Source organism: Uloborus diversus, chromosome 6 (assembly GCF_026930045.1).
Source record: "Uloborus diversus isolate 005 chromosome 6, Udiv.v.3.1, whole genome shotgun sequence".
NCBI lineage: Eukaryota > Metazoa > Arthropoda > Arachnida > Araneae > Uloboridae > Uloborus > Uloborus diversus.
The window spans coordinates 44,893,898-44,911,585 of NC_072736.1; the positions used below are offsets into that span (position 1 = coordinate 44,893,898).

At 34.1% G+C, this 17,688-nt stretch overlaps 1 protein-coding gene across 1 annotated transcript in view; it reads right to left on the reverse strand.

The window, feature by feature from the left end:
• Positions 1–321: 321 nt before the first annotated feature.
• Positions 322–17,688, reverse strand: part of LOC129225229 (armadillo-like helical domain-containing protein 4) — a 37,306-nt gene continuing 19,939 nt past the window's right edge. Inside the window, exons 2-5 of the mRNA XM_054859804.1 lie at positions 11,565–11,745; positions 9,489–9,546; positions 4,736–5,076; positions 322–821 (exon numbers count right to left, since the gene is read on the reverse strand). Of these exons, the coding sequence (XP_054715779.1) occupies positions 615–821; positions 4,736–5,076; positions 9,489–9,546; positions 11,565–11,669 (711 nt within the window). The 5' untranslated portion in view covers positions 11,670–11,745 and the 3' untranslated portion in view covers positions 322–614. The remainder of the gene's footprint in view (positions 822–4,735; positions 5,077–9,488; positions 9,547–11,564; positions 11,746–17,688) is intronic.

Genomic DNA, 17,688 nt, shown 5'->3' on the forward strand with positions numbered 1-17,688 from the left:
GATAGTGTGCATGGCTCCGGAAGCTACTATTGTGCTTGCAAGTCTCTGAAAAGGCTAGGGGAGTGTCACTGTTTGGCTGTTAAGTTAAAAAATTAGCACAACTTTTTTTGAGAGAAATTTATAAATAAAAGATTTACTGGTTTACATGCAAATACTAAAAATAAACATTTAAAAAAAAATAATTTTTAAAACGTGTTTTTGAATTTCTTCTTGGGATTCTATTCCACACACACGAAAAAAAAAGTTGTATACTCGTGAAACTACTAATTTCACTGTAACTAGTAGTTTAGGTCTTCGATAGCACTATACAGGAAAAAAATGTTCCAAAGAAAAAAGGCTTTATTGAAGACTCTTTTTACACAGAAAATTGTCCGTTGCATAACAAAGCTTAACTTTTTTTTTTAAATTTTACTTTAATGTTATATTTTTTTTTCAGAACACTTAATCGATATTTAAATGTATGCATTTGTGGCTGAAACTGTTTTGAGCTAGGGAGTAATCATTATGTTTAGCAATGATGCTACGCATTTCAAAAACAAATACGGTGACGTGCTTAGTTTGCAAGGCAATTTTTTTTTTTATATCACACTCAGTGTTTTTTTTTTTTTTAATTTCTATTCCTCCTCCTCTTCGCCTTCTTCCTCTTCCTCCTCCTCCTCTTCTTCCTCTTCCTCTTCAACCTCTTCCTCTTCCTCTTCAACTTCTTCCTCTTTGGGTTGAGTTGTCATCTGCGCTTCCCTCCTTACATATGTGCTGTTCGTTAAAGCTGTGGTCGTCGTCGTCTTTGATTCGTGGATGAATTCCCCTTCAATATGAGTCACCTGAGTAAATAGAAAAGTTCAATTAATTTCCCCATTTTAACGCAGGCAAAAAAAACTTCTGTTCTTTGTACTTGCCTGAATTTTGTGAGTTAATATTTCTTTTTTACTGGAATATTGTAATTTTAATATTTTTGAGAATGGATAAATGTAGAGGACCACTGTGGAACTGGTGAGGTCCGGACCTTCCCAAATTTTGTTGAAAGTCAAAAATGATAATATGTTACTGATTTTTTTTAAATCTTTGGCTAACATAAAATATAGCTGAGCTGGCCAGTTGTATTTATTTCCAAGATAACACTTTAACGATGTTCTTTTCCTTGCATTAAGTATTGCTAAATAATATAACTTTTATATTACATTCTTCAATAGATACAAATTAACAAAAATAAAGTGAAATTTGGATACTTTAATAAGGCTACATTATTACATAACGTAAATACATGATACATTCCTAATGTTAAATGAATATTAATTATGTTAGTTTGTAAATAAGGGTTTATGTAACGAAAGCACGACCTTTGTGCTTGAAAATTAAATGAATGAATTACCAGCGTTTTAATGCATAAAAAATTGCAAATTACTGCAGACGCGTGTTTCGGGGTTACAAGGAACCCATTTTTCATTGCAAAGAAGAGTGAGCTTTTGGATAAAAAGTGGCTTTCTTCGGATGACTTTTTATCCAAAAGCTCGCACTTCTTTGCATTGATCCCCGAAACTTAAAGTTATAAATTCAACAAGGCGTATTAAATACAGCTGGGAACTCATAGTCAATGTATGCGAAAAATTAGATAGCAAAATAAAAAGCAGGTGATTGAAACTATTGATAAACCTAAAAGGTGCAAATTCCTAAGATATATATATATATATATATATATATATATATACGTAGTTCTGATCAGTGAAAACCGTTGTATTTCGAACTACATTTACATTAGGAATGTGTCGTTCATGAACGAACAAGTCAAAAAGAACGAATATTTAAAATGAACGGATCCGTTCGTTCACCTAAAAAAATGAACGACCGTTCTTTTGAACGGTGAGCTGTATGGAACATTGTACGGATGCACTTGTGATAAAATCGCCCTTTTTTTTTGGAATTACACTCATCTTTATATATGTTATCTCTTAATCAATCTCAAATTTCTTTTTTCTCAGTGCAGTGTAATATATTCATTTCTTACCTTTTTACTTTCTGCTACTATGTTCATCACTTTTCTTTAACGGTTGCAATTCACTTTTCTGATCATTTTATCTTCTGTAACATCCTTCTTATCCACTACTACCATCTATATTGATTTGACTTTATTTTTACTTGGCAACTTTCAAGTCGCTTATTTAAGGGGGTCTGGGACACAAAAATCGTCAAATTTTGCAATGTTTTTAAATTATTTAAAAATAAATCCGTTTTTTGCTGCTTAAAATGCAGTTTGAATCTTGTTTCCGTCTTAGTTAGAATACAAAATGTAATTATTTTTGTTGCTTTCATTTAATTAATATTATTCTTAAATTTAAAACTTTAAACGCGTTTTTCTCCATGATGCAATTTTTCCCGATTCTTTGCATTTAAACTCTTCTAAGTCAAGAACTGGTAAAGATAACGTAATGAAATTTTTAGCATATATGTTATTCAAACAGTTTACTTGAATTTTTATTCTGAAAATTTGAAAAAAAAAAAAAAGTGTCTTAGAATCTTTCGAAATTTTCTTTCAAATATTTTTAATTTTTTATTGAATTAATATTTTTTGCAATTGCCGAATAAAAATTAAAGCTTAGGTATTTGTTTAGATTTATGAAAAAATTTAAAAATTGAACAAGACGATTTTAAGTTTTAGCGCTTTAAAGCGACAGCATTTTTTTAAATTAATTAAATTGAAATAAAAAATAGTTTTTTTTAATTATTTCTTTTGTAAGTTCGCTTATTTAACAGATGATGAATCAGTGAAAAAAATTTCAAAACTCAAAACTGTTTAATAATATTTTTTCAAAATGTGTCCCGGACCCCCTTAGCATTCAATGTCCAGAGATTTTTATTAAGGATTATTACTGTCTAATTGGTTGATAAATGTTTGTTTTGTGGTCAAAAAAGGTCAGTTTTAACAATTTACGCCAGTTTTTATTCAAAAAGCAGACGTTCTATGATTAGAATATCTTTGTTAAGTTTATGTATGTTTAACGTATATAGTGTTAATAAACATTTTTTTATCCTCGTGTTTAATACATTATAGCCTGTTTTATTTTATTTATTTATTTATTTTGGTAGTTCTCTCTTTTATTAATTCCGTGATTTTATTTATTTATTATTTTTTTTAATATAACCCCTCCAAAAAAAAAAGTTCAAAATTATATTTTGTTTTATTTTTACCCGCGACCATACTACACTTGGCGATATGATATTTCAATTTAAAATTGGCACACTATTTCACGTAAGTTCAATTTTGCAAATTTCATTTAGCAGTTAATTTATTCTTTGATACAGTAAAATTTAATACCTTTAATTTTGTGACATGCTGAAATTTAACATACAATTTTTAGAGGAAAACATTTCTTACTATACGGCAACTGAGAAATACCTTTCAAAATTAACTATAATTGCTTTGTACATCTAAACATGTATTAAGTTTATTAAAACCGTTTTTCATTTCTTACTTTTCGAATGTACATGATTATGTCGTGCTGAGAGATGACCTGCAACTTTTTTTTAAATGAATGAAGTCGTTCAAATGAACGAGTTAGATGAACGGATCAAAATAATGAACTATCCTTTGATAAACGGAACATTAAAAAGAACGACATTGCCCACCTCTAATTTACATTTAGTCACATACGTTGTCCGTTGGGGAAAGCGGGTGAAGTAGATATATATTTTACATTTTAGATTTATAATTTTTGTCACCAATGATATGTGTCAAAACAAATTCTCCAGAAATACTATTACTATTTTCCTATCAATGATTGATTTAAAAATCTTTGTTGATATTTTTTTTCATACAAAAAAAAAAAAACTTTTCTAACGTGGCCCAAAGTTTTCTAAGTGGTGCTTACACAAATGATTACAACTGTTATGACGTAACAAGCAACGAAATTAAGTTTTTAAGAGTTGTTTTTAAAGAAGAGTTATATGATTAACGTAAATCTGAATTACAGTTAATGCAAATATAAGTACGGCTATCTTCTGCGAAATATACTCTCTTTCAAATGTTTCAAGTGGAATTTCCTTCATTTCATTTTTTTCCCTAACCATTTTTTGGAAAAAGGAAAAACATTTAAAAACTTATGTTAAATTATTACTCCTATCAACTTGACCCAAACGCGATGTTTCAACCTGATCCAAACAGCAACATTGCGTTTACTCTAAAACGGTGAACAAACAGCTTCGAATATAAGAAACCTCCCCTGGGTAAAACATGTCCCCTATTTAATTAACATAGTGATATGTATCTAGCCTAACATTTTATAACTATTTAATCACCCTATACGACACTAAAGAGAAAATTTTAAAAATTTACTTTTGTGTTAAAAAACGATTTGTGTTACGAATAACTTTCAAATGGAGAAAAACATGTTCTTCTGCGTAGGTAGGTCAAGTATGTGGTTGCTTCCTCATAAGAATTTCAGTTCTGGGCACATAACGCACTCGAAAATTAAAGCCCTTGTACCAACTTAACCCTGTATCAACCATATCCCCCCCCCTCGCTTCTACAACCCCTTCTTCAATGCAAAAAAAGTGATCGTATGGATGAAAAAATATCCGACAACAGACGTTTTGTTTTTATTCAAACGTCAAATATTTTATTTGCGTGAATATAAAAAATAGTGTACATTTTTGGAATTTTTAGTGCATATTTTAGGAATGTGTATTGCATATTTTGACGATTTTTCTGTACGCATAATTCGGGCGCTAATAATCACCGTACCTGTATGTGTTGAGTACCAGGTGGCGTCCTGTAGGTAGGTGGCACAGAAGGACCATGTCGGCACTTGATGTAGTCCTCGAATCGTCCTAGTGTTTTCACGGGCTTGGGTGAAGAATGGTGTCTGAGCTGGTACTCACTGCCTTTGGGTGGCCACACGTCGTCTGTGCATCGTCGAGTGGGGGCAGTGCGTGGCGCGAAAGGCGGTGGTCTGTTGCCCAGAGCGTTGGCTTCTGGATTCCAGGCTTGGTCTGCAGATCCTGTTGGCAAGTGACCGACTTGGCTAGTGTGTGGTTGAGCATTTTCGTTCTCAGGGGGCCATACGAACTTTTTGCCTTGGCCTCCTAAAGAAGAAAAGTAATTTTTAGATGTCAATGCGTCAGAGAAATGTCGAGCAATACAAACGACTAACGTTTGTTATTGCTTGGCTCAGAAACAGAATTAAAAGGCTACTGCTCAGAAATAGAACGTTACACTCTTGCTCCACTAATTACTTTCTTCAATATCTAATGTTTTGAAGAAAGTATTAAATTTTCAAATTTCGAAATTATTTAGCAAATAAAATGTTTGTAATTAAATGAAGCAAGGCTTTTAAAACGATTTTCAGTTTTTGCTCTTGATTCTGTTTTTGCGAATAGCAAATTTAGTAGTTGTGATTATGCGTAACAACCAAGAATTCGTCAAAAAAACATAGATCGAAGAAAGTTGCCTGATGGCCACAACATACTACTTTAATGATGTTTTTATAATTAACTAGCTGTACCCGACGCGCGTTGCTACGCCAACAAAAAAATACATCATTATACTGATTTTCATGACAATCGGTTGAATGGGGCAGAAGTTGCTACTCTGCAGTGCCACCTGGTGGCGAGTGGCTTCAATGAGCATATTATGCACCTTCTCCGTGGAAAAATACATATATATAGCAATTTTCATATTAATCGGTCCAGGTATCAAGTGAAGCCGTGACTATACTCAAATTTTGGACTCACGCAGTTTGCAAGATCAATCAATCGCTAAAAATATCAAATAGAAAAAGTTTTAAATCCCCCCGTTGCATGAAAAGCCATAAAACAATAAAGAAAGAATTTATTTGTTCAAACTCAAGAAAAATGGCAACAGCTAACTTCTTATCAATGAGATCTTTCACGCGAATTAATTTCTGCAGCCGATAATTTTATTCGTATTTATCCAATGGATTGTGACTTAAATTGGAATAAAAAAGGAACTATCGATCGGATTTTTTTCGAACTGGTCTATAAACATTCCCAGTACCAAAACTAACAAACGGTGAAAGTTTCAGCCAAATCTGCCGGGTAGTTTTTGAGTTCATGGATGACATACAGACAAACATTCATTTATATATATATATATATATATATATATATATATATATAGATAGATAGATAGATAGATAGATAGATAAATGGTTGCTAAAATGATTTAATAATGCATAGTTTCTGTTTCTGTTTAACTTATTTGTCACTAGATTCGGAACTCCAGCGCTCGAATACGCTACCTTGCGGTGATTTACAAAACTGCAAATGAAACTAAAACATTGCCACGTTGCGTTCCACGTGTGTCTGTTGACGTAAACAGAGGCAGTTTGTTCTGAGTATTTATTAACGCAATCGATGAGTCTTAGTTTGTTTTCAGCTACAGAAATTAATTCGTCCCTTAGTAGTATTCTCGAGCTTCTCAAAATAATGTTAGTTTTCATTATTTCCTTAATAATTGGTGAAAGCGAAAATTCTGGATTAACAAACTTGGATAACGTTATACAAGGTAAAAAAATTTATTGTTTTGTATGAATTTGTAAGAATATGGGGTTTTTTTTAATCTTAAATTAATTAAACTTGCCATATTTTACAGCAGCATTTAGTTGGAATGGACAGTATGCAAAATATTTTCTTGAATATATTATCGTAGAACAAAATGAATAACCGAGAAAGAATTTACTTTATTCCTTTTATTCTCAGCTGAAAGGTTTCGCCAAATTTGTTTAGGGTTATAGTTTTAGTATTGTGCGAGCAAAGTAGCCTTGGCGAGATTTCGCGTTTTTAGTTGAACCATTTTTAATTTTTATCATGAGTGGAATAAAATGGTAGTAAGATTACAGAATTCGATAAGTGAAAAGAAATAATGGTCAATCAACTGAAAAGAAAACTACCACCATATATCCGTGAGAATTTTGTTGATGATTTGCATAACATGACACAATTAAACCGTAACTCAGAAATTAGAAAAATCGAAACAGAAAATTTTTAAATTAACTGATTCGGGAATTCGAGGGAAATAACTCAGCTACAAATGGAAAACAATAAGCGCTAGCCAAGCAAGGCAAAAAAGTATCATCTTCTTTCGATAACAATTTGTAATGTCATATTGAATTTTCTAGTATTAATTGTTGTTCTTGTCAGGCCACAATTATTATTTAGTTTTATCAAGAATTGATAAATATCGAATTCAACATCGTGGAAATAGCTGCTTATAACTACGAACTACGTAGTTTGCATTAATCTTTGACGTTTAGTAATGCTTCTTGAATTCTCATTTCTTTCTACGTGGGCCAGAATATCCACAAGACTTTGAAAATTAATTTAAAAAGAATAAAGCGAAAAAATCATACGTACGAACAAAAATCACAACACTTTTAGCATTTTCTTCGTTACCATGTGCGTTTGTTTTAGTTTTTAAGTCCGCCCTTAGACAGTGACTTCAGTGCCCCCTATAGTTCGTTGGAGTTGCAAATAGTGCTTAGTTTATTTTACTTTCTTTCTCTCTCTCTTTTTTTTTACATATAAATTTCCTGTATCATATTATTTAAAACTGGTGTTTTTGCAGATTCTGATAGGGTTAACGTAAGGTAACAAATAGCTAGTTCGACTAAGACAAAAAAAAAAGATAAAAATTAATTTGAATTTTGACATCTTGAATTCAAATTATGTTTTTCGCAATCACGAGTGTGTCTATGTAGGCGTGTGTGTTTGTGTGGGGGGTATGTGTGTTTGTGTGTAGGGTGTATGTGTGTGTAGGCATGTGTGTTTGTGTCTGTGTGCTGGCATAAGTGGTGGGTAGTTGTATGTATAAATGTGTGTGCGTGGGGGCGGGGTATGTGTATGTGTGTGTAGGCATATGTGTTTGTGTCTGCGTGCAGGCATGAATGTGTGGGTATGTGTGTGTGTTGTGTGTGTATGTTTTGTGTGTGTATGTGTAAGGTGTCTGTATGTATGCGCGTGTGTATGTGTTTGTGTATGTGTGTGTAGCTGTATGTGTGTGTATGTTTGTGTGTGTGTATGTGTGCGTGTGTGAGTGTAGTTGTGTATGTATGCGCGTGTGTGTAGGACATGGGTGCAACCTGGAGACGGCTTTCGCTGTAGGAGCAGCATCGTGAGGAGTCGGTCGACGGTGATAGTGCGGAGGGTGTCGGTGGGAAAATAAAATGATAGGACCCCAAAAACAGTCAAATGAAAGCAATAAGCAATCGTGATTGCTCAAAAAAAAAAAAAAAAGACACGCATTTAGCATAACTCATCAGGTCGGAATTCAGCCAAAGTTTATAGGATTCGAGAAAGAGAATGAAACTCCAGGGGCATCCTCCGCAGAAATACTTGGGGTAAAAGAAATGCTTCGAAACAAATAATAATAATAATAATAATAATAATAATGTTGCAACCAAATAATCCGAGTACATTTTTTGCAACATTGACAAAAAATTTGTGAACAAAAAAAAATCGTGTTTTAAACGCAATTCTACCAGTTGGTGTCATTTTACATATTAACCATTTCTAAGAAACAAGAAAAATCTTTTTTCAGTGAGGTAATCGTGACTTTAGTAATTATTATTTCTGCAACATCAGTTGATTCAATATAGTATCCTGTTTGATTTTATTTTTCCTTTAGTTGATAAAAAAGCAAAATGTTGAAACAAGGGAGCAATATCACACATGGTTGGCCTTATGGACACCACAAACCAACAAAAACGTCAATTTTTAATTTTATTTTTCATGTTTCAAGCTTCACTGTAATTAATTAAATTGTTTTTTCCCCTTCTTTATCTGCTTATTCACTTACTTATTTATTTTGAGTTTCATCCCATTAATTAATGCTTTTAAAGCTTTATTTCTAGCTTTTTGATGACAAATACGGTTACGACGTTTCATTTATCCTTCATTGTTAACTGCAAACAATCTTTCTAATTAACAATGGAATTTATGTTTACTGAAAGATTAACTTTTATCTCAAGTTTGAAATCTGATTGAAGTGTCGATTATGAATTGATTTTAATAATTAAGTTGATTCGTTAGAAAAATTAGGTAAAAAAATAATGACTTTGGTGAAAGAACGTGAGTGTATAATTGTGTGTGTGTACGTGCGTGTATGTATGCGTGTAAGTGTAGGATATTGACGCAACCTGTAGACGGTTTTCGTTAGAGGAGCAGCATCGTGAGGTGCGACATCCGGTCGACGGTGGTGCTGCAGAGGGTGCTGGCAGGAAAATAAAATGATTGCACATCAAAACAGTCAAATGAAAGCAATAAGCAATCGTGATTACTCAAAAAAAAAAAAGCAAAAGGAAACTGAGGGTGAGAGTGAGACAGAGATGAGAAAAGGAAGAAGAAAAAAGAAAGAAAAAAAATTAAAATTAAATAAACATGAAACTAACCGGCTTACACAAGTAAAAAAAATAGCAATAATTAGAAGTAAAATAAAGTAATAATTAATCAAATGTATACAAACTTCCTGAGTAGCTTACTTTCTGCCAAAATGGTAGGTGAGAATCCCGTCTTTGGCAAATACCTTACACTTGACGTCTGGAAAAAAAAATCTGTCGATTAAAAAGTAAAGTAAAAAACTTAAATTAATTTTTGAAAACGTTTTTACTTTAAAGGCCTTAATCGTACAATCAAGTAGACAGCTTACTAGTTTTTTTCTGCTTTTAATTTTTAACAGACGTTCCCAAACTTCTAAACCACTAGCATTTTACAAAAAAGAAAAAAAAAAGCATCGTTCCTTATCTATAATAGTTATAGATAAGGAACAATATATTACTCTATGCAAATACTAAAACATCATCACATATTATGTGTCGCTCTAACTAGAGTCACGAAGTAGAAATTAATTAAAACAACCTGCAAATGTTTAAAAGAAAAATTGTTCATTAAGAGCTTAGAACTAAACATAAAATCTTGACTTTAAGAATTTTCGAAAATTGTTGAGCTGCTTGAGGTTGGAGTTTTTAACTATTTGTTATTGTTAGGTTCCAACAATTTTGTTAGCGTCAGTCGCAATTAAAAAAGCAATTATACCTGTCTGTACACTTGCTAACAGCCTCGGTTCGATAACTAACTTCTGAAGTCAAAGCTTTCTGTACACCTTCCTATATTTTACCTTCATTTTTTGTTTAGTTGTGAGCTATACGAGTTCTAAATTATATTGAGTAGTAAATAAGAAGAGAAATTATCGATTTATGATCTGTATCTTCATTTACCAAAAGACCTTACCAAAAGAGAAGGTTTTAGACTGCATGTTAAAAAAAAAAAGTATTAACACATAAATGTTTTTAAAATGTGAAGATTAATTTCATATTTTTGGAATTCTTCAAGTTTGTTTTTTCTTAACTGTCGTGCTTTCGTTTTATACATGAATACTATTTTGTTCTTTATACTTTCTGCTATTTTAGTTTTATGAGTAAGGACGAAGCTAGATTTTTAATCACACGTCAAAAAGGTGTGTTTTGAATTATTTCACTTAAAACAGAAAAATAATGCAAGTAACGATTGTTTCTCTTAATTATTACTGACCCAGGCAACGCCGGGTATTTTTGCCGGGTATTTCATGAGTAAGGACGAAACTAGATTTTTAATCACGTCAAAAAGGTGTGTTTTGAGTTATTTCACTTAAAACAGAAAAATAATGCAAGTAACGATTGTTTCTCATAATTATTACTGACCCAGGCACAGCCGGGTTTTTTTGCTCGTATGATACAAAAAATGCGAGGATCATGATTTTAGCATTTTTTTCTCTGGATGTATCAAGGAACTAAATTTGGCACATCTTAGTAACCAGATACTAGCCTAATCGGAAACTAGGGGCCCGGAACTTGGGGAGTCCCGGCTCTAAATCGGTGCAGTGTAAGTTTTAGTGGGAGGAGACCAGGGGCATGCACGGGGGGGGGGGAGAAGGGACACCTGTTGACTCGGGCTCGAGCCTGAAGGGGGCCCAATATTTTTATAACTAGGGTTGAAAATAGGGTTAAACAATATGGAGGGGGCTCAAAAAAGTCATTTGTGACGGGCCCCAAAATTTCTGTTCACACCCCTGGAGGAGGTTAAGTCTACCAAACTGACAAGGGGTCTGCCTTGGCCCTGGACGGCCCTGAATTGAATTCGGAAAGAGAGCAGGAAGTCCTAATTAAGGGTCTAAATTTCAAGTTTGCTTTGCTGGTAATGAGAACTAGAATTGCTTTTTTTTGTATTTCTTCAAATTTTCACTCGTTTAATAGTTAAAAAATTAAGAATAAAAAAACTTAGATATTTTCCTTTTCGGACATTAGAAATTAAAAAAAAAAAAAAACTTCTGTTTTAAGGTTCAAAACATTTCAAGTTTCGGGGAGGGGGGCGACTCCCTCCCCCTCTGGATACGGCTCTGGAAGTACAAGAGATGGAACTACAAAGCGTCGATACCAAATCAAGATAAATTGAAAGAAACAGAAATCTCTCTCTACTTCTATTGTTACTCTGTATGATTAGAATGGAACTACAAGAGAGGGAACTACAAAGCGTTGATACCCAATCAAGATAAATAGAAAGAAAGAGAAATCTGTTCTTACTTTTGGCGGCCATATATCGTCTCTTCTCCGAATGTTCACTAAAGTAGGTGATTCAACTGGGCTGTATTCCTCCCCACCATTTTCCATGGTGTCATTTTCTGCCATTTATTTGGAATGGAAGTAAGTTTTAAAGGAACTTCAAGTCGATCGGTTATATCCTCTCACTGAAAGGGCAACACTCCTGAAAAAAGATTTGAATTTTTAGTTTTATGGCAGCTAAGGAGAGCTTTAGGTGCACGGTATGATTTAGTTGAAATATTGGTTTCTGAGACAAAATGTGAAATTCGTAATAACCATTTCGTAATTGATAGGGTCAGTGATAGCGTGCAAGCGGAATCTGGTTACTTGGCAAAGTGGCGAATTAACACATTTGGAGACAAATAGCCATCAATTGACTAAATGTACTGCAGGGATGCCCACGTTCCCTAAGAGCAAGGGTGCACTCATCCCTAATTATCGCGAAGAACCCCCACCCCCCGCAAAAAAAAGGAAAAAATACCCCTGAAAACACCCCTTCCCCTAAGTATTTCAAGGGCGCAGTCTGCACCATGATCTCCCCCCCCCCCCAGATAGGCACTCCCGCGTACTGCACCATGGCTGCGGACTCTCACTGGTGTGTTACATTTACTTTAGTTACCAGTTTTTTCGCACTCCCAGCTTCCATGCGCTGGCATCTACCTCCAAGTCGTTATTTACCATTCCATATTGAGGAGTTCACAACAAGGACGAAACTGCAGTCCATGGATGGCATAACCGGGCTGTCGGTACTTTGCTTGGAATTTTTTTTTTTTTACAGCTAACTGTACAGGTTTTTAAATTATTTACAATTTAATTCATTTATAATTTTTATTATTTATATTTAATAGTTCTTAAATGACATTTTTACACTTCAAAAAACTTTTTAGGCTGAAAAAAGGTGTTCAATGGTATCCATCCAGTTTCGCCGGCACGAAATTTCCCTCACCCCTTTTTTTCATTTTCAATCTTACATTTTGATGTTTTCTAAGGGGGAGGAAATTTTAAACGTGAGCGAAACTGGGGGGATTCCGTTCTATTCAATGAAATCAATGTGCGAGTGAAATAAATAAACAATCCTGTGATGAAATAATCATTAAATAGAACGACAATGCCAGGGGTCCCAGCCCCTAAGAGCAAGGGCGTACTCCCCTAAATACTGCGAAGATACCCCCCAAAAGTAAGAGCCTCCCCTAAGAATGAGAAAAATACCCCTCAAAACAATGCGAGGAGGGCCCCTCTAAGAGCAAGAACGCACCCCCTAAAAACTGCGAAGACCTCTCCTCCTAAAAGCAAGAGCCTCCCTTAAAAATGAGAAAAATACCCCTCAAAACACCCCCCCTCCCCCCAAAAAAATCAATGGCGCAGTCTGCGCCATGACTCCCTAGGTAGGCACTCTTGACAATGCCCATGCTTACAAAATATCAGGGCTATATATGAACTTCCTTTTTCATGCAGCATTACAGTTGTAAAAGCCAAAATCGCCCCCTCAACGAACGTTCGCGCGTCACTTGTGCACTCGGCAGTGTTTTAGTGGTGATATAACCGCTAAATAAAATCTCGGCATTTTGTATACGGAACCACACCTTCAGAAAACACATCCAATTAATTAAGAAAGTGAAACAGCTGCATCGGAGAAAGTCGGGGAAACCTGGGCCAAGAGGATTGAATGATATGTGGGGCGAGGACGAAGAATGATGATTCACTTCTGCACTGTTTAGTTACAGCTAGACTTAAATAAAGCGAGTTCAGAGCTTGAATACCTTAATATGGCTATATTTAACCCATTGAAATCCATTTGTTTTGCGCTCTTGTTCATAGAACAGATGCGGTTTTGTTTGCAAACTTATTGAACTTGACATTTTAGAGATTCAAAGAGAATCTTTTTTTTTTCTCAGTCAGTAAGAGGAAGGTCAAAGCTCTCCTATGCAGCAAAATTTTGAATAAAGAAATAAATGAAAGAAAAGTCATTCAAATCATCTGTTGCCATCACATGGTTCAATTCATAACTTAACCATGCATCCCGTTTTGAACGTGACACTCCCATTTTCAGGTATTTTGTCCCGTTGTTCCCGCACATACTGCGTTTTATGAAGTGACAGAAAGTAGCACTAAATGTTTCGATCAAAAGTCATTGGGTGCAGCTGCTTATGCATTTTCATCCAATAAATAAATTCATGATTAATTATTTAAAGTATTTTACGTTGCCAGGGGCTAATGCCAGGGACCGGTCATTTCAAAATTTTCCAGGGGGGGGGGGGCAAGGGTTTGTGCTTAGTACATTCTGTAGGAAGAAAACAAAAACAAAAAACAAACAAAAAAAAAAAAAAAAAAAACGTACAAAAATGCCTAATTTCATTTTGTTTCTAAAAACCAGGAGTGGTCAGTTGACTCCCCCCCCCCCTCCAAATGATGGGCCTGCCTAATGCTATCATAGAAAGATATTTTTGTTTTGTCTTTTGGGTTAGAGTAAAAAGCACGATTACAAATCGCAGTTCTCAAAACATGAAATTCGGCCCAGTTCATTCTTATTTAAAATCTCCACCATATATACTCAAGAAACTTCTTACATTAAAAAATTATATCAATTCTTCCCTTGTAAGTGTTCATTTCTATTTTTGCCTGCCATGAGCTATAAAAAAGGAAGGCATGTTTTTTAGATATACGCGCACAGATGCTTAAAATTGGTAAATGTGTTGATTTGAGAAAAAGCAAAACAAAACAAATGGTCACTTTGTCAATACACAACTGGACATGTAGAGCCGTAATCAAGTTAATTGTGTTTTTGGGATACAATTTTGGATCTTATATCAAGAAAATTCTTTTTCATTAACTCCTCTACTTTACTTCTGTTTTAAGTTAAAACTTTGCCTTCATCGTTCTAAGAGAAAAAATAAATAAATGTAATGTTCAATTCTTTTCATTAAAATTCATAAAAGCGGTACGATTGTTAACAATTGTAGGCCAGTCAGCGTCTGCAATCAATAATGCGGTTCAACAGCAACAGTCTCTTGATATCATATCCGAGCTGTCGGTACATGCTTGTAGTTCTGCCTTAGCTTGAACATGAGGGCAATAAGTTAGAGCTTATTATACATAAGGCCCCTATAGTGGGTTATATGGGTTATAATCATACATACGTTTGTAAATTTACGTTGTTCATGTCACGTGACTCGCTTCTGCCAATCACGAAGGCAACTGACATTTACCGGGCGAAGTGAGATCAATAAGCAATCTCGATTGCTCAATAAGAATAAGAGAATTTTTTAAAAAATGTTTTTAAAATGAGACATTTTAGGGTTAATAGCGCAACGAAAACTCCCTTCACATTGCCATTTTCAAGCATAATGTAATTCATTCTTTACATTTTTCATTCATAATTGTCATAACTATCGTCTGCGACTCAAATTCAAAATTTACTCATTCCTGGTTAGAGGTAATACATGTAGGCTTAGTTAAACATTCTTTTAAGTGTAGTAATGCAGGCATTCGTCCAGAAAGAGTTCACTATTCTTTTTATTCCACAACCTCTTCTCTGTATTGTTCTACTCATCCACACGAGTTGCTCCAGTTTTTTTCTTTCTGGTAGATCTACGCCCTTTTTATAGCAACGGTTCCTGTGTTTATGTTCTACTTGGAGACGATATCTTTTGGCAAGTCATTTTGTCGATGTGCTTTCAGATACTCAAATGCTGCTAATTGGACATGCCACGTTAGTCTGTGGCGTAGCGTCGGGGGGGGGGGGGGGGGGGGCGAAGGGGGCACTCGCCCTGGGCGGCATTTTGTAAGGGGCGGCAAATTCTGTAACACTACATTAAAATCAAAAAAAAATTTTTTTTTTATTTATTTATTTTTTTTTTTTTTTTAAAGACGGACGATGGCGAATTTCGTCTTACTAAATCAACATCAAAACCTTTTTTTTTTTTTTTTAAATCTTCAGTTCTAAATTGTCTAAGAAAAATTTTCTCGTTGAGCCACGGGCACGAAATACTGGATTCTAACATGCATGCGGATTATTAACCGACTTTAAAAAAGGAGGTAATGATTTCGTATTGGCGCTGTGTTTTTTCGAATTATTCCAACACTAATGGATCGATTTGAGTTTTTTTTTTTTTTTTTTTTTTTTTTGGAAGGGTATATTTCCCAGATGGTCAAATTGTAATTTGGTCTGGATCTGATAAGGGGTCCCGGAGAAATCCAAGAAACTTTAAATTTCATACGTCATGGTCACGTGGTGTTGCTGTGATCGGTGTATTTTCATACCTAAGCTTTTGGCTTTCTCTTGAACGATATTTAATTCTCGCGGCATCGGCACATGGATGATTAATTTTCAATTTTCTCAACGCTGCGCCGCATGGTAATTTTTTATTATAGGTGCTACTAATGTATTTATTACTGCGTAGCAAAGCGGTAAATTAAAGATATTTTGCTACTTTAATAGTTGAAACAATTACCTTAACATTTTATTTCCTAATAAATAATTTTATTTAGGCACTAAAATATAAAGTTCTTTATTTAATATTCCAATTTTTAAATATATTTAGTGTTCAATAGAGGGGGAATTGAATACAGACCCCCCCCCCCCACGATTTAATTTATATTCTTTAATAATATACATTGTAACTGTGTATGATTTTTGAAGTTTGACCAATATTCTAGATTTACTATTTCACGATGCCACCAGTTCAATTTGAAATTTGGGTTATATTAATTAGCAGGCTTCAAAAAAAGGAGGAGGTTCTGAACTCGTCGGGTTTGTTTTTCTTTGTACAATGTTCCATAAATACTCGAAGACACCTGTACCCAGGGGCGTGCACAGGGAGGGGGGAGGAACACTTTTTGGCCCGTGCCTGAAAGGGGCCCAAAGGGTGAAATATAGGGGTAAAGAATATGGAGAGGGGCCCGGAAAAGTCATTTGTGATGGGCTCCAAAATTTCTGTGCACGCCCCTGCCTGTACCGATAAGGAAAGTTCTTTTTTTTTTGTTCGAAATGGTATACTTCCTCGGCGGTCTAATGGTAGTCAAGTTCAGGTTTGATGAAATTGAGGGAACTCTTCAAATATCATACATTTAAATCGATTTGTACTTTTTTAACTTTGTATATCGTCTCACTTAGTGAACCGGTTTTTATGCTTTCTTTTTGGTTAGTGGTGGTTTTGTTTAGGGGTGATCTAACTTAAGTTCCAAATCTTTGATTTACCCTATTTGTTCTTTAGGGAAAAGTTAACGGAAAAACAATAAATTTCATGCAATTTCCCTCACAAGCGATTAAACATAAAACCCATTGATAAACAAAGGCCATAAAACAAAGGTTTATACTTTCTTTACCTATAGTTAAAGAAAGTACTAAAAATATATATTATTAAGAGTAATGATAATGAAAATTTTGAATAAAGGATTCTCTGAAGCTAACATAAAATTCACTCTAGTGGAATTTTTAATCTATAGTGGGGCCATGTGAAGAAACATGCGACTTTTATCACGAGTTACATGACACTAATTGCGAAACATAAATTACAATTTACAATATTACAATTCTAAAATTTACAATTTTACAAATTTAAACTTAAAGCGATTTCGTTTATTTATTTTTTTTTATTTTATTTATTTTTTTTTTTTTTTAGTGACTTGCATTTGCTTTCGGAAAGCAAACTTTGATACATTTGAACAAATGATGAAGACAATTTTTTTCGTACATAGTTACGCATTTGAAAAAGCCTTTCTTCACAGTCGTCGGAAGTCTCCGAGACGCTCACCGTGTTATTTACACCACTAAAAAGCAAAAAATAAATTACTTTAAAAAAACCGCCTTCAAAAAATACCCAGGAACTAAAAACAAAAAATAACTGATTACACTTACATTCTATTTCCTACCCAAACATAGAAATAAAATTTATTTTACAATTCCAGTACAAAAATCAACTAAACTAAACACCGAATTATAAAATAAACACTGATCTAAATTACTATACGATGAATTATTTTAAATACCTAACTAATTATATACGATCTCTTAATTTTTAAAAATTTAAACAAAAATACGACCTAGAGACAGGGCCGGATTTAGGGGAGGGCATACGGGCTACTGCCCCGGGGCCTCCACAACAAA